The 20,124-nt window shown below is 43.9% G+C and overlaps 1 protein-coding gene across 1 annotated transcript; it reads left to right on the forward strand.

Moving 5' to 3' along the window:
- Positions 1-1,473: 1,473 nt before the first annotated feature.
- gareml (GRB2 associated, regulator of MAPK1-like) lies at positions 1,474-16,979 on the forward strand. The gene is made up of 7 exons (XM_041959066.1): positions 1,474-1,702; positions 6,397-6,537; positions 11,329-11,459; positions 11,575-11,740; positions 11,990-12,840; positions 14,534-14,703; positions 15,284-16,979. Exons 1-7 carry the CDS (start codon positions 1,591-1,593, stop codon positions 15,882-15,884), a joined length of 2,172 nt encoding a protein of 723 aa, XP_041815000.1. The 5' UTR covers positions 1,474-1,590; the 3' UTR covers positions 15,885-16,979.
- The last annotated feature ends 3,145 nt before the right edge of the window (positions 16,980-20,124 follow it).

The raw sequence follows: 20,124 nt of genomic DNA on the forward strand, positions 1-20,124 counted from the left end.
TCCAAAAATATCAACATTTTTATTACTCTTCCACATGTAGAAATCTACAACTTTGTGTATTGATTACATCATAGATGCAGTAGTCTTTTGTAGAGTTACCCTCTTGGGACTGAGATGAATCGATTGCTTTTGACGGCAGGAATGAGATACTGGTCTGATGTGTAGGCGTTGGTGAACTTGTTCTTCTGTAATGCTACATCATTAAATAAATGTCTGGTCTGAGTGCCTGGGTGAGCTGTCATGGCTGCTTCCTGCTCCTTGTGCCAAGGTCATCATGCCATGGATGCCTAGATATACAAAGTACAACCCCCAGAGGAAATGTTTTGACCTGTAAGTGAGATTTTTCTATATAAAATCTTAATAATTGAAGCACATTTTGCTCATTTAATGAAGTATTTAAGTATTGTATGTGAGTACTGATACTTCAGTCCTATTCACTGGTGTGATGAAGTGGATTTTGTTAAGCTACGCTAAGCTGTGGTAGCATTTTAATGTCGTCGCTGGCTAAGGTGGAGACAATTTCAACAATTGCAAACTGTGACTCAGTGGTTCCCAACCTGTCTAGTTAATAACCACTGAAAATAAAGCGATGCCTACTTTAAAATCCCTCATCACATGCTGAAAAGTCAAAGAATTATGAGTAGTTCCACCAAAGAGAAATCTGTTTCCTTCTCAGTTTGTTTCATTTGAATAATTTCAGGCAGCTTGAGGAGGTGAAAGTATCAGATTTTCCACCAGTAACGAGCAAAGATTAGAGGGAAGTCAAGAAAAATGGAGGCGTCTCGATCCAAAGGTTGGGAACTGCTGTGGTGATACACATTTTAGCTCAATACTGGTTTTACGTGTGAAACAAATGTCTTGCTGTTAAAAGTACATTCATTGCCTTTCAAATGTAGTGAATTGGAGGCCTAAAGCATCACACCACACTGTGAAGTACTGCACCTCAAAACTGCACTTGGTTACATGATTTGAGACACATTCCAGCCCGAAAACCAAATCCACACTACTTGCACATTATCTCTCAAATTGCTGGGCTCATGAAAATGCTGGAATCTTACAGGGATCCCACAGCAGGACAGAAAAGGTTGGGAAATCCTGCCCAAAAACTCCCTTCATCCATCCAGGCAGGTGCGTAGGTGGCTACACGCCTCTGTGGACAAAGCGCTGCGATAGCACAAGAGCACGAGCCAGGTTTTTTAAAGTATAAGCTGGTAAAGATAAGCGGGATATGTTTCAGATTTAACCTCCATCATAATGACAAACTCTAGACAATTAAAGTTTGACTGACTTTGCTGTTTTGTTCTCGCGTGTGTGTGTGTGTGTGTGGGTGGTGGACAAACACTGACTGACAGAGAGGGAGAAAGAGAGAGGGCTCGCGCTCCCTCCCACCGCTCGTGCGCACCGACTGTGACTGCGCTCCCTCTTTTCCCACATTCAAACATGGCGAAACTCTTTGACATTACACCTCCACCATCACCCTCACCCTCCTCCGCTTCATCGTCGCCGTCGCCGCTCACACCGCCGTCGTCATCTTCGCCATCATCATCATCATCATCACCATTATCTGCGGTACCGTGATGACCCGGGAGGATGGAGAAGTTGTCGGCGAGCCTGTCGGAGATCTCCTGGAGCCCGTTGGCGCTGCCGTTGGACGCGGTGGTCAGCAAGTTCCGTCTGCCCACTCTGGTCCGCCTGGCCCACGGTAAGAGACAACTTCTACCAGGTGCCTCGACTTTCCAGCACGGCTCTTCAAAACTTTTAGCATTATTTCGACAACTGCTAGCTAACTCTAACGCTCCTCCGTCGTTTCATGTCACCAGTGAGTTGAGATAGTCATCACAGCAATGATGATAAGTAACGACAAATCTGGTTTTCCAGCCAAGAAAGGAGAAAACACTTAAACCTCCATCGAGGAATTGTGGTTTTAAAGGGGTTTTGTGAGTATAACGACGCTGGGATGGAAGAACGACTGTAGCAATTTAGTTTGAATCTGTGGGGTATTTTAACCGTGTCAAGATTGGCAGGAAAGAGTGCGGCTTCCGGTCAAACATTTCAAAATAAATCCTTAATTTTGTCATCATTATGTACAGAGAAGAGAAAAACTTTAGAAGTTAATTCAAATGTATTATAATAAAACAAATAAGTATAATCAGTTACAAGTAGTTTAGAAGGTAACCGTGTATAAACAGAAAAAAACAGCCACAATTAGCAAAACAGAAATTAAACTACCCTATAATTTAGGCAATTTAAGATGTCCGAGTGTTCTTGCTTTACTGACATCCCAAAATCACTAAGAGTAACCTGTGTAACACTATCTAAAAATTGTTATTCAACTCTGAACATCATCGTGACAAGTTGGAATTCCACCACCCAGAATTCCTGCAGAACATTTGACTAAACTGCACATGATGTGTTTACTAACCAGTGAGGCCGGTTTAATACCCAATGACACCTAAATATTAGAGACTCTCGCTGCTGTTTATAAGCCTGTATTACACTCTGAGTAATTAATTAATCGGTTCATGGACACCCTCCTCAAGTGACAGAGAGCAGAAACCACTTTCTTCAAAGATGTGAATCCATGACGTCTCAGTCTCAGATATGCTTTGCTGTAGTAGCACTACTTTTTAATTCTGGTTTAATAAAGATGTAGCTCAGATTTGCTTTTAATTCAGATTGCTTTAGAGTGCATACATTACACATTTCTTTACATCTAAAATGAGCCGTGCTGTCAAAATATAAAAGACAGATTTGCTTTATTGAGTTGTATAATTTGTGGTTTTGTTCAACATGTGCAACATTATTGACATAACATGAGAATACATCACATAGGACACTATACTGTACTTTTTGGGGGACATGTATGCATTATATAGTCCCCAAAAAAAGTTTAAGCGATTACCTGGGCATGTTCGGTGCTCTTATTTTGAAACCAATATCGCCTTATTTCCGTTATCATTTCGGTTAAATCTCGCTACCTTGATGCAGCTGCAGCGTGTATTCACGGAGGCTGACTTTACTAGTTCACACCAACACACCGACGTGCATTAGAGACTCATTATGTAACATTTGTGTTCGGTTTTCTATTTATGTGTTTGGTGTTTTGCCGCCATCAACATGATTATCTGATTGACCAGATTTGGTGTCTTTACTTTGGGAACGGTCGACGGGTGTCATGGCCAAAGTTGTTCCAGTCCAGCCAGGCCCGGAAAGCCACAAAGTGTCTGTTGTGCTGCTGAAGTGCTGCTCAATTCTTTTCATATGTAAATGCTGTAATCTGTCGATGAATGTGGTGAATACTAACGAGCAGCGACGAGGAGGAAAACCTCCAACTTTCTATCGTGGACAGAAGCGCGCCCCCGAGCCGCTTCATGGTCCCCGAAAATTACGCACCTTACCGGCGGTGGCGCGCCTGTGTGTATTGTACAGAGGGACAGTAGGTGTGTTATTAACCGCGCTGCAGTTACCCCACAGATGCCAGTTTGTTTGCACAGCCAGCAAACCCAGATGGTGGTTAGTTATTTACAACAGGGCTGTGATGTAAGCGTTTTGTTTAAGCCCCCCCTTCTCATTTCATATTAACAACATCAAACAACAACAGTGTGTTGTGCGGAGAGACTGTGGCTCAGTGGTATGTGAGTGTGGGGGTGTAATTCAGTTTGATGGGGGATTTTTTTGAACAATATGAGTCCACACTGCGTGCTCTCAAATGAAAATCCCAGATGAATTACAGCCATGATTGCAACGAAGGCAATGCTCAGTGTACATGTCAGTACGTTAAGTGGAAGTTCACCTGAATCACACAAAAACAATATTTCCTCACGTGACCCAAGTGAAATTAGCTGTGTCTGGAACCAGTGATGAAAGCAACTAGTGCATACAGTCATACTGTAAATGTACTTGAGGTACTCTACTTGAGTATTCCCTTTATTTTATACTTCTTCTCCACTGCATTTCAAAGGTAAATATTGTCCTTTTTACCCCACTTTGTTTCTTCGACAGCTGCAGTTACTATTTACTTTGCAGAAACTTAAGAAAACATATGATCAGTTTAAAAGATATGATTCATTGTTATAGATGAAATTACCCAAGTAGGTTTAAATGATCTCCATGTTATTCTTTACATAATAATATATGTAATACTACAGCACTACAAGTACTTTCACTTTTTATACCTGAGGTATATTTTGCTGATAATAGTTGCATATAGTATTTTTTTTAACTTGTGTGAAATAAATCGAGTTAAAAAATAAAGCAAACCTTCCACACACTTTTTTCCACCACAAACACTCAATGTACCGTCGAAGCTTTCTGTCAGGCATTTGTCAGAGCTTCGATAATAAATTGGGTGCGTGCAGTGGAGACAAGTGTGCAGCTGACTTCCTTTTATTGACTCTTTTTACATCCTGAACCTTTTTAACTGGCAGCATTTTGCGGTAACTGCTAGGAAATAATGAAAGCTTTTGACAAGGACATCTGTGAGTTATCCAGCAACCACTTTGCTTGCATTGCTTTTATGTACAATTTTTACTGTGAGCGCAACAAAGAATGCACGTCTCAATAAACTTGTAAGATAATAGGGAAATCTGTCTTTTTGTGATTTGGATGAACTGACCTTTTTTCGGCATGTTCGCTGGCCAGAATGATCTGAGACAAACAGATGTTAGAGTTTGGTATGAAGCCGAACGTGAGAATCATTCAAACACCCAAAGGAAGCGAGGTTGTCTGCTGATAATTCTATTTTCCGAGGGAGGTGTACAGCGCAGAACAGAACCCTTTCAAATTTTCCACATTTTGTTATGTTTCAGGCTCATCTTTAAATAGATTCATTTTTTCTCATGAAAACAGGCTTTTGGAGTGTTTTGTACATTTATTAAAAATAAAACTGAAATATCCTTTTACATGAGTATTCAGACCCCTCACTTATTACTTGGTTAAAGCACCTTTGGCAGCAATGACAGCCTCTTGTCCTTGGAAATGATCCTACAAGCTTGGCACTCCTCTGCTAGTTTCTCCCGTTCTTCTTGGCAGAATCACGTTGGATGGGGAGCGTAGATGCAGAGCCATTTTCAGATCTCTCCAGAGATGCTCTGTTGGGTTCATGTCCGGACTCTGGCTGGGCCACTCCAGGCACAGAGTTTTCCCGAAGCCAGTCCTGTGTTTTCTTGGCAGTATGCTTCGTCATTGTCTTGTTGAAATTTAAATCTTCGCCCCTGCCTGAGATCCTGAGCACTCTGGAAAAGGGTTTCACTCTGTATTTTTTTTGCATCCATCCTTCCTTCTATCCTGACTAGTCTCCCAGTCCCTGTCATATAAAACACCCCCACAGCATGAGGCTGCCACCAGCGTGTGGGACTGTATGGTGGTGGTGTTAATGAGGTGATGCTCAGTCCGTTGGGAATTGTGGCCACAGAGTTCAGTCATCTTGTCATCAGATCAGAGGGTTTTGCGTCTCATGGTCTGAGAGTCGTTCAGTTCCCTTTTGGCAAACTCCCAGCAGGCTGTCATGTGCCTTTTAGTGAAGGATGACTTCTGCACCGATGGCTGTCCTTCTGTAAGGTTCACTCATCTCCATAAAGATTTCTGGATCTCATTCACAGTGACTATTGGTTTCTTGGTTATCTGTCTCACCAAGACCCTTCACCCCCAGTTGCTCAATTTGGCTGGGAACTGGGCGGATGTTTTTCGATTTGAGAGTGATGGAGGCTGCGGTGCTCTTGGGCACTTTCAATGCGGCAGAAAGTTCCTTGTATCCTTCCCCAGAGCTGTGCCTTGACACAAAGATGAATGAGAAAGAACGTGAAACTGAAAACTTTGCGTATGCACTGTACATTTCCACTAACAGTCATCATCTTTCTTTTGTTTCTATTCGATCAATCAACATGATTGTAACATAAAAGGATCGGTTGTAACAGCCATCCATCGGCAGCAAGAACAAAAAGATGTGCATCCATGTGAGCTGTGTGTGTGAGTCTGTGAGAGCGAGCTGTGTGTGTGTGTGTGTTGTGATTGAATTGTACCACTGTGCTATCAGCAGAAATCAATGCTGTTGTGCGACATGATGGCTCTAGTGAAAGCTAGAGAGCAGTGTGTGCGTGTGTGTGTGTATGGGGGCTGTGTAATAGTGGGTTGCCAGTTGCATAGCAGGGTCCTGATGAGTGGGTTGGGGTGGTGAACTGTCACTGATGGCGGTAATTATGGAGACTGAATTCTGAATGTGTGTGTGTGTGTGTGTGCAGGCGTGTGTGGGGAGTGTTTTAGTGTGTTCCAACACTGAGCTACTTAGTGTGACCTTACAAATTAAAAACGTGTAGTTTTTCTGTTGGTAGACTATTTGTTTATTCCTAATCCACTTCTTTGTGTTGATTTGTGTGTGTGTGTGTGTGTGTGTTCCAGGTGAATGTGTGGAGGGTCTGTCGGAGGAGGATGTGGTGCTGTTACACTCCTGTCGTCAGTGGACCACAGTGACTGCCCACAGCTTAGAGGAGGGACACTACGTCATCGGACCCAAGATAGACATCCCTCTGCAATACCAGGGTGAGCGCACACGCACACACACACACATACACACACTGCATTTCTACAGGAGCTTGCACAAAATGTCATAAGACTTAAACGTCAACCTCACCCTAAAAATACCAATTTTCCCTAAAGTGTCCGTGTCCTCTGGGAAGACACACTTTTGTCACAAGGACAACATTTTCCACTTGCTCTATTTTTGTTGGGGGAAAAACAATATACAAAAAAAAAAAATACACTGGGTCACTATGTCCTTAAGATAAATTCCAAAGATGAAATACAGTAAATTTAAGTTCAACACTTGAACAAAGTTGCTAAGAATTTGTCGTAGTCCAGCTCAGATAAAACAGGAACACACATTTCCAATAGAAGCGGAACAGTCTCCCATTCCTTCGTATCTGGTGACTCATCATGAACTTGGCAGACAACATTCAAAAGCTTAGACCCTTCACGTCTGACATAACGCAGAGCCAGATTATAAACGCCCAGAATCAAGGCGGATCTCTTCAGGGAGAAGGTGGATGAGTTTCTCATGATCGTCCCAGCTGCAGTGCGTGATTTCAGGGTAATTTCGACGGTGGAACGGCACATGTGCATTGCATGTTGCAGGGTCGCCGGCTCGAACCCCACTAAGATCAACTGGAACTTTTCTTTGCAGAGTTTGCATGTTATTTCCATGTTCGTGTGACCTCCCACTGCCATTTATCTTGTTTAAGCGTTTATCTTGAGCCAGTCAGTGCAAACTCATGCTCTGCAGCCAAACTTTGTTCCATCCTACGGAAAGTTGAAATTCTAAGGAAGATCTGAATTTTGGGCATTTGTGTATAAAATGATGCACAAGACATCTTGAATATTTCAATTTGATGGAATAGCACAGACATAAAATGGCATCTTGGGTATGTATGTTTCACTCACAAACATTACATACAGTAGCTTCAAAGAAGACCTGCTGATACTGAATATATGTCCAGGATATGATGCTGTCCAACACTGGATCAAGATGATTTTAACTACCTGACAGCTACTTCGGATGAACAAGAGGGGAAAACTGTACAGTAGACACAAAAATTGTGAAACCTGTGATTTGCATGAAATCGTAAAAATTAGATATTAAAACTTGAAGCACGTACTGTCAATGACCACATTTAACGATGCTTAAAAAAATCAGACCCTAACTTCACAGACAAATACACTCACTACAGCCTACATCCACACAACCAACCAGCTCCTGTAGCTGTGACCTTCCCTGACTCCCCCTGTCCATTGACCTGTCGTCTTCCTGCTGAATGAGTCTAGTCATTATGACCTCACCGGAGCTCAATCCCCACAATCCCATTGTTGCGACTGTCCGACCAGTCACATTATTCCGTGTGTAACTGGATCCTAATGCCTCCTCTTCATTGTTTCCTTCACTGATGGACTGCTGATGTCACCCCACACTACTGACGCCTCTCAGGCTCCTTTTCGGAAGAAAGAGGGAACATTCGGGTGGGAGGGGGGTATGCTGAGATCATTGTCATTTAAGACATTTCAGCATTTCACATCGGAAGCATGTGGCCGCCAACAGTGGCAACAGTAGCAGCTCAAAGTGTTCAGACAGTCGTTACCAAATAAGAAATATAAACGCAACAGAGACGCATTGAGTAAACAGGAGCTGTCTTAGTTTCACTATAGTCAAAGGACTTTGCTGTCTTAGTGTATCAATGGGCTGTACAAGGTTTTCTCAAAGGGATATTCAGTCAGACACATTACAAGAGACACACTAAAAAACAACGGCTAAAGGAGACGCAGCAGAAGCTACGATAGACTAAGATTTATAGTCTCATGACTGGGTCAGACAGACTGATGCAACTCAATAGTGTCATTCATTGGCAAGATGGTACTTTTTTCATACCTTTGGAAAGCTCCCTCCAGAGCCACTAAAGACATTAAATATCTGTTTTCACAGGCTGAGTAGTGCAATGTTTTTGCCTTTCCATCACACCACAGCAGCTGCAGACAATAATCACATTGGGAATAGCTGATAGGAAAAGCAAAGGTATTGTGGATTATAATCTCTCACCATCAGGCCACGTTAATATCAGAAAAATATAAAGAAAGCTTTTGATAGCTTTGTCTGTAACTCCAGCATTCTCAGTCAAATCTCGAGCAGACACTGTGAGAAATAAGCTTGACTTTTACCCCAAATGGTTCCACCCCAACTAATTTTAGAATCTGGCTGAATTCCTGTCAGATTGGTTGTTCCTGATTAATTGTCTGTGCGACCAACCATGTAGTGATCGAACAATCAGATGGATTTCTGGCTTGTCAGAAATTTTGATTGGCCGTCTTGCAGTTTTAACAGTTCTGTGGTCCAATTTCCCACATGGCTGCTGTCAAAAGATCTGTTACTGTGCTTTCCTTTCACTGGAAAGAAAGAAATAGAATTGCACGAAGTAACACTGCATTTCTGTCTTCTACCCAACGTTGTTGAGGACAGTTTTCTTTGACTAGACTTCATTAGAACTGACAATAGACAAAACCACTTGGGGTTTGGTCCTTACTGGTCAGTTCATTGATGTGTATAGTGTTAGGACTTTTTTAGGCAGAAGTAACTGTAGACAAGGAACGAAAGTTATTGGAAAAGGAGCTTTACTGGAACAGAGTTCAGCAGGTTTTAGGAACAGCCTTGTAAGGGCCAATCTCGGAACCTGTCGGCCATCGTCTGACGACGATTTAGCCTCTGGGGGCAACGGCCAGTGTATTGGGATGTAGCCAGCGGACATCCGGATAACAGATATCAGGGCCAAGACTTCCTGTTCTGTGTGTTGGTCATTGTTTACAGTCCGATTAGCAATTTGAGACACTCTCTGACATTTCGGCTAATCTCTATAAAGAGATATCTGCAAATGAATGCAGCCAAAAAAATAAGCTAATAACAAGCAAAATTGTTAGATGATAACCATTGCTCTCCACACCGACTGTTTACCTGCATGCAGCCAAAGCTCGCTCAAACGTGATGGGTCAATAGTACCTGGACTACAACCGGACTATAGACGGAAACCAGAACACTTCCGACACCAGAATCCTGTCCCTTGACTGCATATATCTGCGTATGAATGCAGATATGTGTTGTCAGAGATTACATAAGGGCTGCCATGGGGTGTTTTCAGGTTGGGATTTTTTCCTGCAAAGTAATGCAGGGTTTGCATTGTTGGGGACATGTCTGTTGCTGGACCCTGCAGCATTGCACCAACCAGCCAACAAAGCCACTTAAAATTTATGCATACTTTCAAGGACTACCTCTGTGTCTCTTTAAATATGACAGGTGAGATGCTGTTGAATCAGAGGCCATCGCCAGCGATGAGCTAATGTCTGTGTGATGACTTCATACAGGAAGTCTAAATAAGCTTAGGAGGAGAGTAATATAGGTTTCCCCCTAGGGACGGACAACAGGATGCTCCCTCCTGCTAATCCTCTCTCTCAGTCTGTATCGTCCTCTGTCCATCAGTGAAAGGCAAGGATGACTGAAAGGTGGAGGATGGAAAAGCTGAATGAACAGGTTTTGTTTTGGGATCTAGCTGCCGAAGCCTCATGTGCGGGGATTTAAAAGCCTCAGATTCCATTTCTATTTCTTGGGACAACATTTTCTCACAGAGTAATAGCACCTTGATAATATGTTGTCACATCTCAGTTCTGCTAGTTTCACCTTCAGCTAAATAGCTTCTCTTGCTTGTTTCCGGGATGTAGCTGGGGTTTAGTTTGGTGAACCTCATCCTCAGTCTGTCACTTTTTAAGAAGGGGGTTGGTGGGTTGTGTTGAAAAGTAGCACTTGCTGGTATTGTTCGGTGGGTGGAAGCTCCTTATCCTGGGGGCTCTGTTTGAATTGGAAGGTGGGGGAGGCGAAAGAGGGGGAGAGGAGAAGAGGGATGTGCTGGCGAAGAGCATGGCGGAGTTTGGTATTCTGCTCTGCCTCCCAGACACAAAAACTTTCTCATCTCTCTTTGCCTCACACGCACAAACACTTTGACTCTGTGAGAAAGAGAAAGGATCCTTCGAGGGTTGGAGTAGTTAAATGCAACCCGATAAACCTGCAAAACAGAGTAAAGGATAATGTGAGTTTAACGAGGCTGATTTGGAGTCTGTTGTGCAACCCTGGAATGGTTCTTTACGACATCAAAAAAGTGGCACAAACCAAAAACATTTACAGTTTAAAGAACCCAGAACACAAACACAGTTACTGGACCCACAGGCGGAGGAGGGGATGAGCGAGGGAAAGACTGGGTGAAAGAGAGAGAGGGAGAGAGTTGTGTGTGTGTGTGTGAGTGTATGTGTGAGTGTCTCCATGGTGATGTGTCTCTGCTCTGCGTGAGAATGGGGGTCCTTTATTGGTTGCCATGCCAACACTGTCGGCTGTTGATTGGCCAGGAGCTGGTGCCAGGTCATAGGTCACGGAGGTGTCTTTGTATTCTTCTCGTCCAAACAGTGTCTGCTGCAGATGTGTGTGTGTGTGCGTGTGTGTGTGTGTGTGTGTGTCTTTGCAATAACACTGTGGGGAGTCAAAAAAAAAGGAAAGAAAGGACAGAACAAAAACAACTTTTCATCTCTGGTTTGTTCCTTCCTTTCCTTCCTTCTCTTCTCTCCACCATGTTCCTCCCTTCTTTTTTCCCCTCCTCTCTCCTTGTCCTCCTTCATTCCTTCCCCCTCTATTCTCGTCTTCTTTGCTTTCCTTCACTTCCTTTTCCAACTGACTTCCTCTTCCTCCTCCCTTCTTCACCTCCTTCACCCTCCTCTTCTCTTTGTCCTGTCCTGCCTCCATCTTCTCTGTAGGGAAGTTCAAGTTGTTGGATGAAGACCGAGACGTCAGGGATCCGGTCCAGTATTTTTCCAGTGTGGAGGAAGTTGCTGGAGTCTTCCCTGACCGGGTCTTCGTCATGGAGATGATCACTTTTAGCGTCAAGGTTTATGTTTCTTACAGACGCACCACATCTGCTTATTTAGCTGTTATTTTTGTACACTGCATTGCATTTTGTCTGCAATATCACGTCCACATGTCCGCACGTGTGTGTGCTGCAGGTGGTTTCAGGGGAGTTCAGTGAGGACAGTGAGCCCTACAGCTTCACTCTGCAGGCTGGAGATGAGCTGTCACTCATGGGGAAGGCGGAGCTTCTCTGTGCCACGCCCTCTAAGGAAAAGACGGGACTGAGCGCGCTCCTGAGACGCCTGGGCAAGACTCCTAGAAGTAAGTAAGCCCAAACTGTCTCTTTGTCAGCACTGTCTGGGATAAGAAGTTCATTGTTCCTTGACTGTGGATATGTGTTGTCTATTTTTGAGGTTTTTGTCCTGAGGTCATCCTTGCCGTCTACTTTAAGAAGAATTTCAGTATTTCCGAATATTGTGATGACATTTTGGGGGGTTTTTTTGGCTCTTGTTTCACTTCCAGTGGATTGATGCACTCTATTAATCCACCTGTCTGGCTCTTCTTCCTCAGGTAAAACTCCCTGCCTGGTTTGCATGAACCATCGCACCAATCAGAGTGTCAGCCTTCCCTTTGGCTGCCGTGGACGCTTTTGCACGCGATCCCCTCTGGAGCAAGGCATGCTGGGAGGGGAGCACACGGTACGCAGCATCATCGAGAGGGTTCGCCTCCCTGTCAATGTGTCCGTGCCTTCACGACCGCCACGAAACCCCTACGATCGCCATGCGGTCAGAGAGGGCCACCGCTACAAGCTGCTCAACATCGTCAGCAAGACGGTGGTGCTCTGCATGGTGCTCCGCCGACAGGAAGTCTCGCCCTCCCACTTCCTGCTGCTGCGTTGCATGCCGCGGTTTAACGTGGCCGAGGCCTCCGTCCACACGGCGGCGCTAGAGAGCCTCCTACTGCGACACGCATTTGACCCAGATGCCTACTCTCGTGCTGTTAGAGAGACCCGGCCGGAGCTGGAGTGTATGACAGAGGAGTGTGTGAGCCCGCGGCGCTCTCGGATGTGTGTGTCGGGTCAGGACTCCTTGGCACCGGCACTGCAGCGCCTCTCCATGTGCGGGTATGGGGGCGGGGTTTCGGACAGCCTATCACAGCGCTTCAGGGACTCTATTGGCGAGCGGCTGGGGGAGGGGCCAGGTGAGGAGCGGGAGTATGTGACTCCTGAGTGGACTGAGGCTGAAATGAGGACCAGTGAGGAAATCCCTTATGAGGAACTCTGGACCAATCAGAGCGCAGAGGGCTTGGGGAAGGAGCCAAACCTCATCTCCTTTCACTCGTCTTCCTCATTGGACGGTTCTCTTGGTACCGTGCTGACAAGAGTGTCCACCCCGCCACCTGTACCTCCAAAATCTGATGCTGTGAGTTGTCTTCACCTCCTGTCCTCTTTTTGTCCTTCTGTCTCTCATCCTTCTAATCTGTCCACAGCAGCATCCGGCTGTTAGAAGTCAGGATGCCAGGCTTGAATTATTCATACATTACAGCTTTTAAACCTCACTGACCACATTTACACACACTCACTCACACACACACAGACTTCCTGGAAAGGCTGCCATACACTCACAGCACATGAATAAATACATGTGTCATCACCAAGGATGTAGGTACATGATTACTGTATGCTGCAATACAGTAATTCAGTAATTAGCACAGAGGCAGTTCAGTCTCATGGTGGAGTATAATACTGATGGAGCCTTTGGTCTTAAGAATGACTAAATTATTATCGATTTCATGATAAAAGGTGGCCACAAAGTGACATGATCGACCCATTTCTGATGATAAGAACGGAAAACAAAAGCAATAATAATAATTTCAGTTTGTTGTAAAAGTGCCAATCCAGGTTATTTTGAGTCAGTGCTGCACTTCCTCAAAGTCACCTGTCAGTCAAACAGGGTGGGCAGTCTTTTTTCTTTAAAGTTTAAAATGTAGATTTAGTTTCTGTAGGTGACACCAGGTGTAGTGCCAGCTGGTCCCCCACATGTTCAGGTTACTCTGCATGAATATTTGGAACTAGAGTTTAGACCCACAATTCATGTGTTTGCTGCTTCAGATATTTGATTGAATGTCAGTGATGAGCTGGAGGTTAGGTTTTGTGGTAACCAGCCTCCTCTTCTTCTATTGATCGAAAATGATCTGGAAATGTTCTTTTCCACAACATGCTGTAGCAGCCAGGAAAAAAGGCCAGGCTTTTATAAACAGCATATGGTCATAACATTGCAGCGGTACATGATAGAAAGACCGCCTCTTTTTTTTTTTTTTTTTTACATTGGAAAGTTGTGGAATATAGTAGAATATAGTATAATATGTGACTAAATCTTCTCTGTCGGACTGCTGTGGCCTGGCTTTTCCGATCTGGTTTACTGTTTTTTTGACTTGTAAGTTCAGGGTTGTGTGTGGACTGACTCAGTCGACACATCCTGCTCTAACCACACTGTGTTTCATGCTTCTCATGTTCAACTGAAGGCGCTTATCTTCCTCCTCTATTAGATGACCGCTACTCGCATGTACAGTAAGAAACCATCTCAAAAGCCATAAAATGGTGCGTCGTGCTGAATACGAGGTTGTTTTCATAGCCGAGCTGTTCTTATTTTGGAGTCATCAGGTTGTTCGCCAACATTAGTCTTCATATGTCAGTCTGTTCGTGTTTGTAAGGGGAAATTATCGCGTTTGTTTGGCTTAATGAACTTTTTTTCTTTCAAAGTGATGGCAGCTAGCAGCGGTACAGAGGGAGTGTGGGTGTTGATGACTGCTATGCAGCTGGATTATAGCCTGTCACACACAGTGTTCTTCATTCCCTGATATTTAGCCTGCCAAGACACTGTGTGTGTGTGTGTGTGTGAGTTTGCTACTGTGTGTGAGGGAGTTTGTTTGAGGTGTAAAGGTCACCAAGTTTGACATTTACCAAGCAGAACACTGAAACAAGCCACACACACACACACACACACACACACACACACATCCCCATAAAGCCTCCTGAGAAGTCAAGTTTGAGGAGTTAACTTTTGTGCTGCTGTAGCTCTCATTTTCTGTGTGTGTGTGTGTGTTTGTGTGTAGGTAAGAGAGGAGTGTCGTTACTTGATCGCCCCGCCGGTTCCCCCTCGCTGCTCTAAAGGAGGCTCCATCTCCAGTCCGGCCCCCAGCCCTCCCGTCCCACCTCGCTTCCCCAAAACCTCCACCTCCCCGCGACCCAACCTCTCCTTCTACTCCTCTGGGCTTCAGGACAGGTATGGTGTGGATGATTTGTTTCCACTCTGAAACATGACATCACATTTATCTGGAATTATTAGTGTGATTACTGAGGGGGTTGGCAGCCTTTCCTGGCTTCAACACTGCTTTACTTTGGACGTGCATCACAAACAGGCAAAATCTCTCACACTGAGTTAATGTAACGACTGTTTCTTAATCAAAAGATGTCACTTAATCTCATCCTTCCTGCCATTTAGAGCAGATGATATATGGCATATACTGTAGACAAGTGGCAACTTCCTCTTAAGAAATTATGTTTATTGTTAAGATAAGAGGCCACCTTTGGATCCCAGGTATACCACATGTAAGACTTATATTACTTGTACTTGTGTGACATTGTCAGAGTCATGATGGACAGTTAAAAAAAAGGATTTAAAAATTGATGAGATGTCTTCTTTTTCATTTCATCCCTCTTCCTTGTCAAGACCTGCTGCCTACATTACCCACAATGCAATTTGACCTGTTGATATTGGAATATAACTATAGACCACATAAAATGTCAGTTTTCACATGTATTTATTGGTGTTTTGAGTCGTTTTTTCTGCCGTTCTGTCCCAGCTGCTCGCCCTCTCCAGACGCTTCCCTCTACTGCTACCCGTGCTCCTGGGCGGACTGTCCCGCCCCTAACCCGGCCAGTCCTGAGCCAGTCTCTGCCATCCCTGCAGACAACACGGCCAATCCTCAGCCAGCACAGGCCACCTGGGCAGAACCATGGGTAGATTCCTTCACCCCCTCTGGACCCCGACTGAGGCCGCCACCTCCACAGAGTCGATTTGCTCCTTTTGGGGCGTTGAACCCCTTCAACCGCCAGTCCCCTTGCCCCTCGCCTGAGCCCGCTGCCAATCCCACAACAGATTCCTCCAGAGGTGCAGAGGGCGGTGGGACATCCACTGGGGTCACAGAAGGGTTGTCCCCACCCCCTGACCCCACCTGGCGACCTCCCGCCGACCTGTCCGTGCTGTCATTGGAGGAAGTGTCATCCTGCCTTCGGTTCATCGGCCTATCAGAGGCAGCGGTGGCCGTGTTCCAGAGGGAGCGAATTGACGGCAGCCTCCTGGTGCAGCTGACTGAGGACATCCTGTCACATGACTTCCACCTGAGTCGACTTCATGTCACCAAGATCACACAGTTCATACAGGGATGGAGGCCCAAGATCTAGCATATGCACACACACACACACACACACACACACTGTCCTGATAATGTGCCTGTTGGCTGCTGAGCCGTCCTGAATGTGCCTTCCACTGTGACCAACCGGCTGCTGAGCCCCACTGACTCAAACTGAGACTTTGCTGAAAGAAACCACGCCACCTTGTGGTCAAACTGTAGAACTGACACTTGACTGGCTCTCATGCCAGGAGTCTGACAGACTGACTGCATACTTCCTGTCTGAATCACAGACTGGGACTAGTTTACTAACAAATGGCTACGACAGAGAGCTACATGATGAAAGTGCCCTGTTTGAAATTATCTTTGGGGCAGATAGTCAACCTCAATACGCCATCATGCTCGGAGAAAGCGAAAGGTTTTGGGTATTACTCGGATTTGTGTGGCCTGTGCTGTGGTCCCACATAAAACTTGATTTTAGGGGAAAACATGGCTTCATTTTACATAAAAAATATTTTCACAAGTGAACAGAATTTTTGCAGTTTTTACATATTTCATTATTCACTCCACAGTGAAGATTTAAAGGCCAGTGTGTAGGATTTATTGGCAGAAATGTAATATAATATTCAGAATTATCCTGTCATCAGTGTATAATCACCTGAAAATAAAAACTGTTGATACTTTAGAATGAGCTTTTTATATCTACAGAGTCCACCATGGTTCTACAAACTGCTCTAGTGAGCACCTTTCCCGTTTTAGAGACCACCGCAGGGAGGTGAGGCGAGGGGTCTTCAGTTGGTTGCAACTTAGATACCACTAAATCCAACACACTGGTCCTTCAATGTGAGTTTTTGCAATATAAGGGGCATTAAGGAATTTACAGCCTCTATTGTTGACCAGTAGGACATGTAACAACACAGATGTAACACTGAACCTGTTCCCAGATGTTTAAAAAGTGTTGTAACTGTCCAGTTATTAAATAATAAAAAGGAATCATGTCATAGGAAATTAGGCCTTTCAAAGTTCACTCTCCAAAGTGAGCTGAGGGAAATGTGCATGTTTCACCATTTTCTTAAATTTCATACACCAAATGATTGACTAACTGAAGATCAATCGATGATATCCATCATTATGAGTTGCAGCCTACATCTGAATCCTACCTAAAGTAATTAAAATAGGTACAAAATAAAAAACATTGTGAACATTTAATGCTACAGATTTGATTTGTTGTGGCTGAAAATACAAAAACTACAAAATCATAACAAGCCTGAGTGAAAATGACCAGAATGATTCAACAGTGTTGTTTCAGATTGAATCCAGGCGTCAGCAGAAAGAAGTTTTCCTGCCTGCATCATGAATTTAACACGTATATCCCGCTTTAATCAGACTATAGACTATTTCTTCATAAAGGTACTGATGATAGTAACCTTATGTAAGCCGGGACTGTAGCCTTCAACAAGCAAGAGCATCCAAGTTTGCCAGATAACTGTGAAAATGCAATTTATGTTGATGTAAATGTCAAAGAAAACTTGTGTGTTAGTTCTTGTGATTATTTTGTTGCCATACGAGCTGCTGTTCTCTCACATCATCTGAAATAATCTTCCATAATATTCCTCAAACTTGATAAAGCGGCAAACCGATTGTCACGACACCTCAGAAACTCCACAAATCCTCTCTGTCTCTGTGATCATGTAACTGCAAGGCCACTGTAAGAAGAGCGCTGAAGAAATGAATAAGAGAATACAAAATAAATAGAAATGTAATGACCTCTGAGAAGCTAGTTATCCTCTTGTTTAGCCTTGTGGTTGTGGGGAGCTGGAGCCGTAACGCGCAGACAGGAGCCTGTGGGGTTTACAGCAGATAAGGCCGGATTCAGCACCGCTGGCCTCCGGGACCAGACCGTTATCAGACACACGGGCAGAGCGACAGGCTGTTTAGTCATGTGCAGCTGCAGACATAACAGCGCGGTTTGAAGTATAAATACAACTCTCGAGTAGATATGTAAGTATAAATAAACATCTTATTCCAGGTACAAACACAACAAGCGCAGCTCAAACATTTCACTGCAAAGGTTGTGGGTTCAGACGTAAACTGGCCTTCATGTTCAACAGGATATGAAGAGTTTTACACTTTGAACTGAACCCGGAAGTTACAGGATGAATCCAGAGCTCACGACAGATTCATGAACAGATGTGAAACACCGCGACCGTTGACTCGTTGATCCAGATTCTCTTTTGCTGATTTCTGTAATCTTACAAATGGTGGAAAGGTGATGCTGCAGAGCTAAGCAACACCAACACAACATGCGTAAAAATAATAAGCAAACAAAAGTACAGAAGTATTCATGGTAGAATGTACTTCAAGTATCAAGTACTCCTCCAGCAGAGGAACGTAACTGACTGGATTCAAAGGTTAGAAGTGACATTATTAGATTCATCATACTGTAATGTAAGTATATGAGTTGCATTTATTATTGCAGCTGGTCTGGGTGGAGCTGGTTTTGACCACTTCTGTCACAGACTGTATACAAAGAGCTTCACGAACAGTTAATGTGGTTTCCAACCTCAGGGTCAGGCCCCTCCAAAAGGTCACCAGATAAATGTGACGGGTCCTGAGATGATTAGCGGGGGAAAAAACTTACTTTCATTCTATTTCCTCGTCTTTGCTTTTCTTTGAAACATTTAATCATTTTACCTTTTGGAGCCTTGACTGAAAGCATGTGAAGTTTAGAGGAGAAACGTTTCTTTGATGGAACTGCTAACAACTCATAAATATCTGTAACCGAGGCCTCAGTCAGACCCGTCTTTTTTGTGAGAGGTCACAAGGTTACAAACAACTGGTTCTATTTTTTTATTTCATAATCTTATCATGAGGATTTTTCTATGTAATCTTAATCTGAGAAGTAACCAGTGACTATAGACAGCATTTCTGAAATGTTGTAGATAGAAGAACAAAGTAGCATAAAACTACAATACTTGAGTTAAGCACCACTGATGTTACAAGTGGCCTCTGCAGCGAACGTGTCCACAAACCTGAAGGGACCTGAACGGAAACGGCAGTAAAAAAGCTGGGTTAGGGTTAGGGTTACTGGATCTGGTTCAGGATGTGTGTGTGAGTATGAGACTGACCACCACAGCAGGGAGGTCCGAACACACACTTCACTAAAGCACACGTTTCTGCTGTTATTAGCAATAAATCCTTGCTGTCTGCAGCTACTTACTTTACTTCCTTCTCTGGGGTCCTAAAGCGGTTCTTCTTACAAGTCACCTGACCATGATGAAGGCCAATCAGAGCTTTGGACTCTGTCATCGCCAGCTTTCCGAAGTTCTGTGTAAAAAGCAAAAAAAGACAATTCAATATCACAACTAGTCTTTGGTATAAGAGTCAGGACCATGATTACAGACTGAACCGCTAGAAGCCTCCCAGTCACTGTTTTTGGATAAAATATATTTTAATTGATGTCAAGTTACTTTTCTACACATTTCTGTGATCAGTGACTGTTTTGGCCGATTAATTACAATAAATCGCAGTAGATTGAGGGTTTTCAGAGTGACACTTGGCTCATGCTCACATACTCTACCTTTACATTTATCAGTCTATACGTTTACACACATGTAAACAGGAAGAGCTGCTATGGATTCGATGGGCGATGCTTCTTTTAAGCCTGCATTTGTTTACTTTCTGGCCTAGTGGCACCATTAAAACCATGCTGAATTAGCTATTAGCAGTTCCTGCTGGACTAAAAACTAAAAACTTTAAGACTGAAAAAAACTTAAAATGTGATGATTCTCAGGGAAGTTCTGCAGAAGCATCGTTTTCTCTCATTTCTAAGCAGATTTATGGACATTTATTCACACTGGACATCAAATATAATGATGAAGAGTCGGTTGCTGAATGAAAATAAGCGCATCATGTCTGTGTGTTAAGACTTGACCGAGCTATGACTCAGAGGAGTGCAACGTTCACCCTCCGTGCCTCCTCTGGGCAGGTGCGCCTCAGTGAGAAAACCCCTGCTGTAGAGAAATGCAGAAGATACCGTAAGACTGCTGGGATTTAGAAACTGTGTTGCCATTATATGGTTTGTCCAGCAGAGAGCACTGACCACTTCCTGGTTTGTACATATCTTAAGTGATCCATAAATAAAAAACAAATATTAGCCAATGTATCATCATCAGATCTTCAGTCCAGTATCAGTCGCAGTCTAGTACTGATATTTTTCTCTGTGTAAAATATTGCGTGTTTTGCAATTTCCAACCTTTGCTGGTCGTGTCTTGTTGTGGCAAAGAGTTTTT

This window comes from Chelmon rostratus, chromosome 18 (genome assembly GCF_017976325.1).
Source record: "Chelmon rostratus isolate fCheRos1 chromosome 18, fCheRos1.pri, whole genome shotgun sequence".
Taxonomy (NCBI): Eukaryota; Metazoa; Chordata; class Actinopteri; order Chaetodontiformes; family Chaetodontidae; genus Chelmon; species Chelmon rostratus.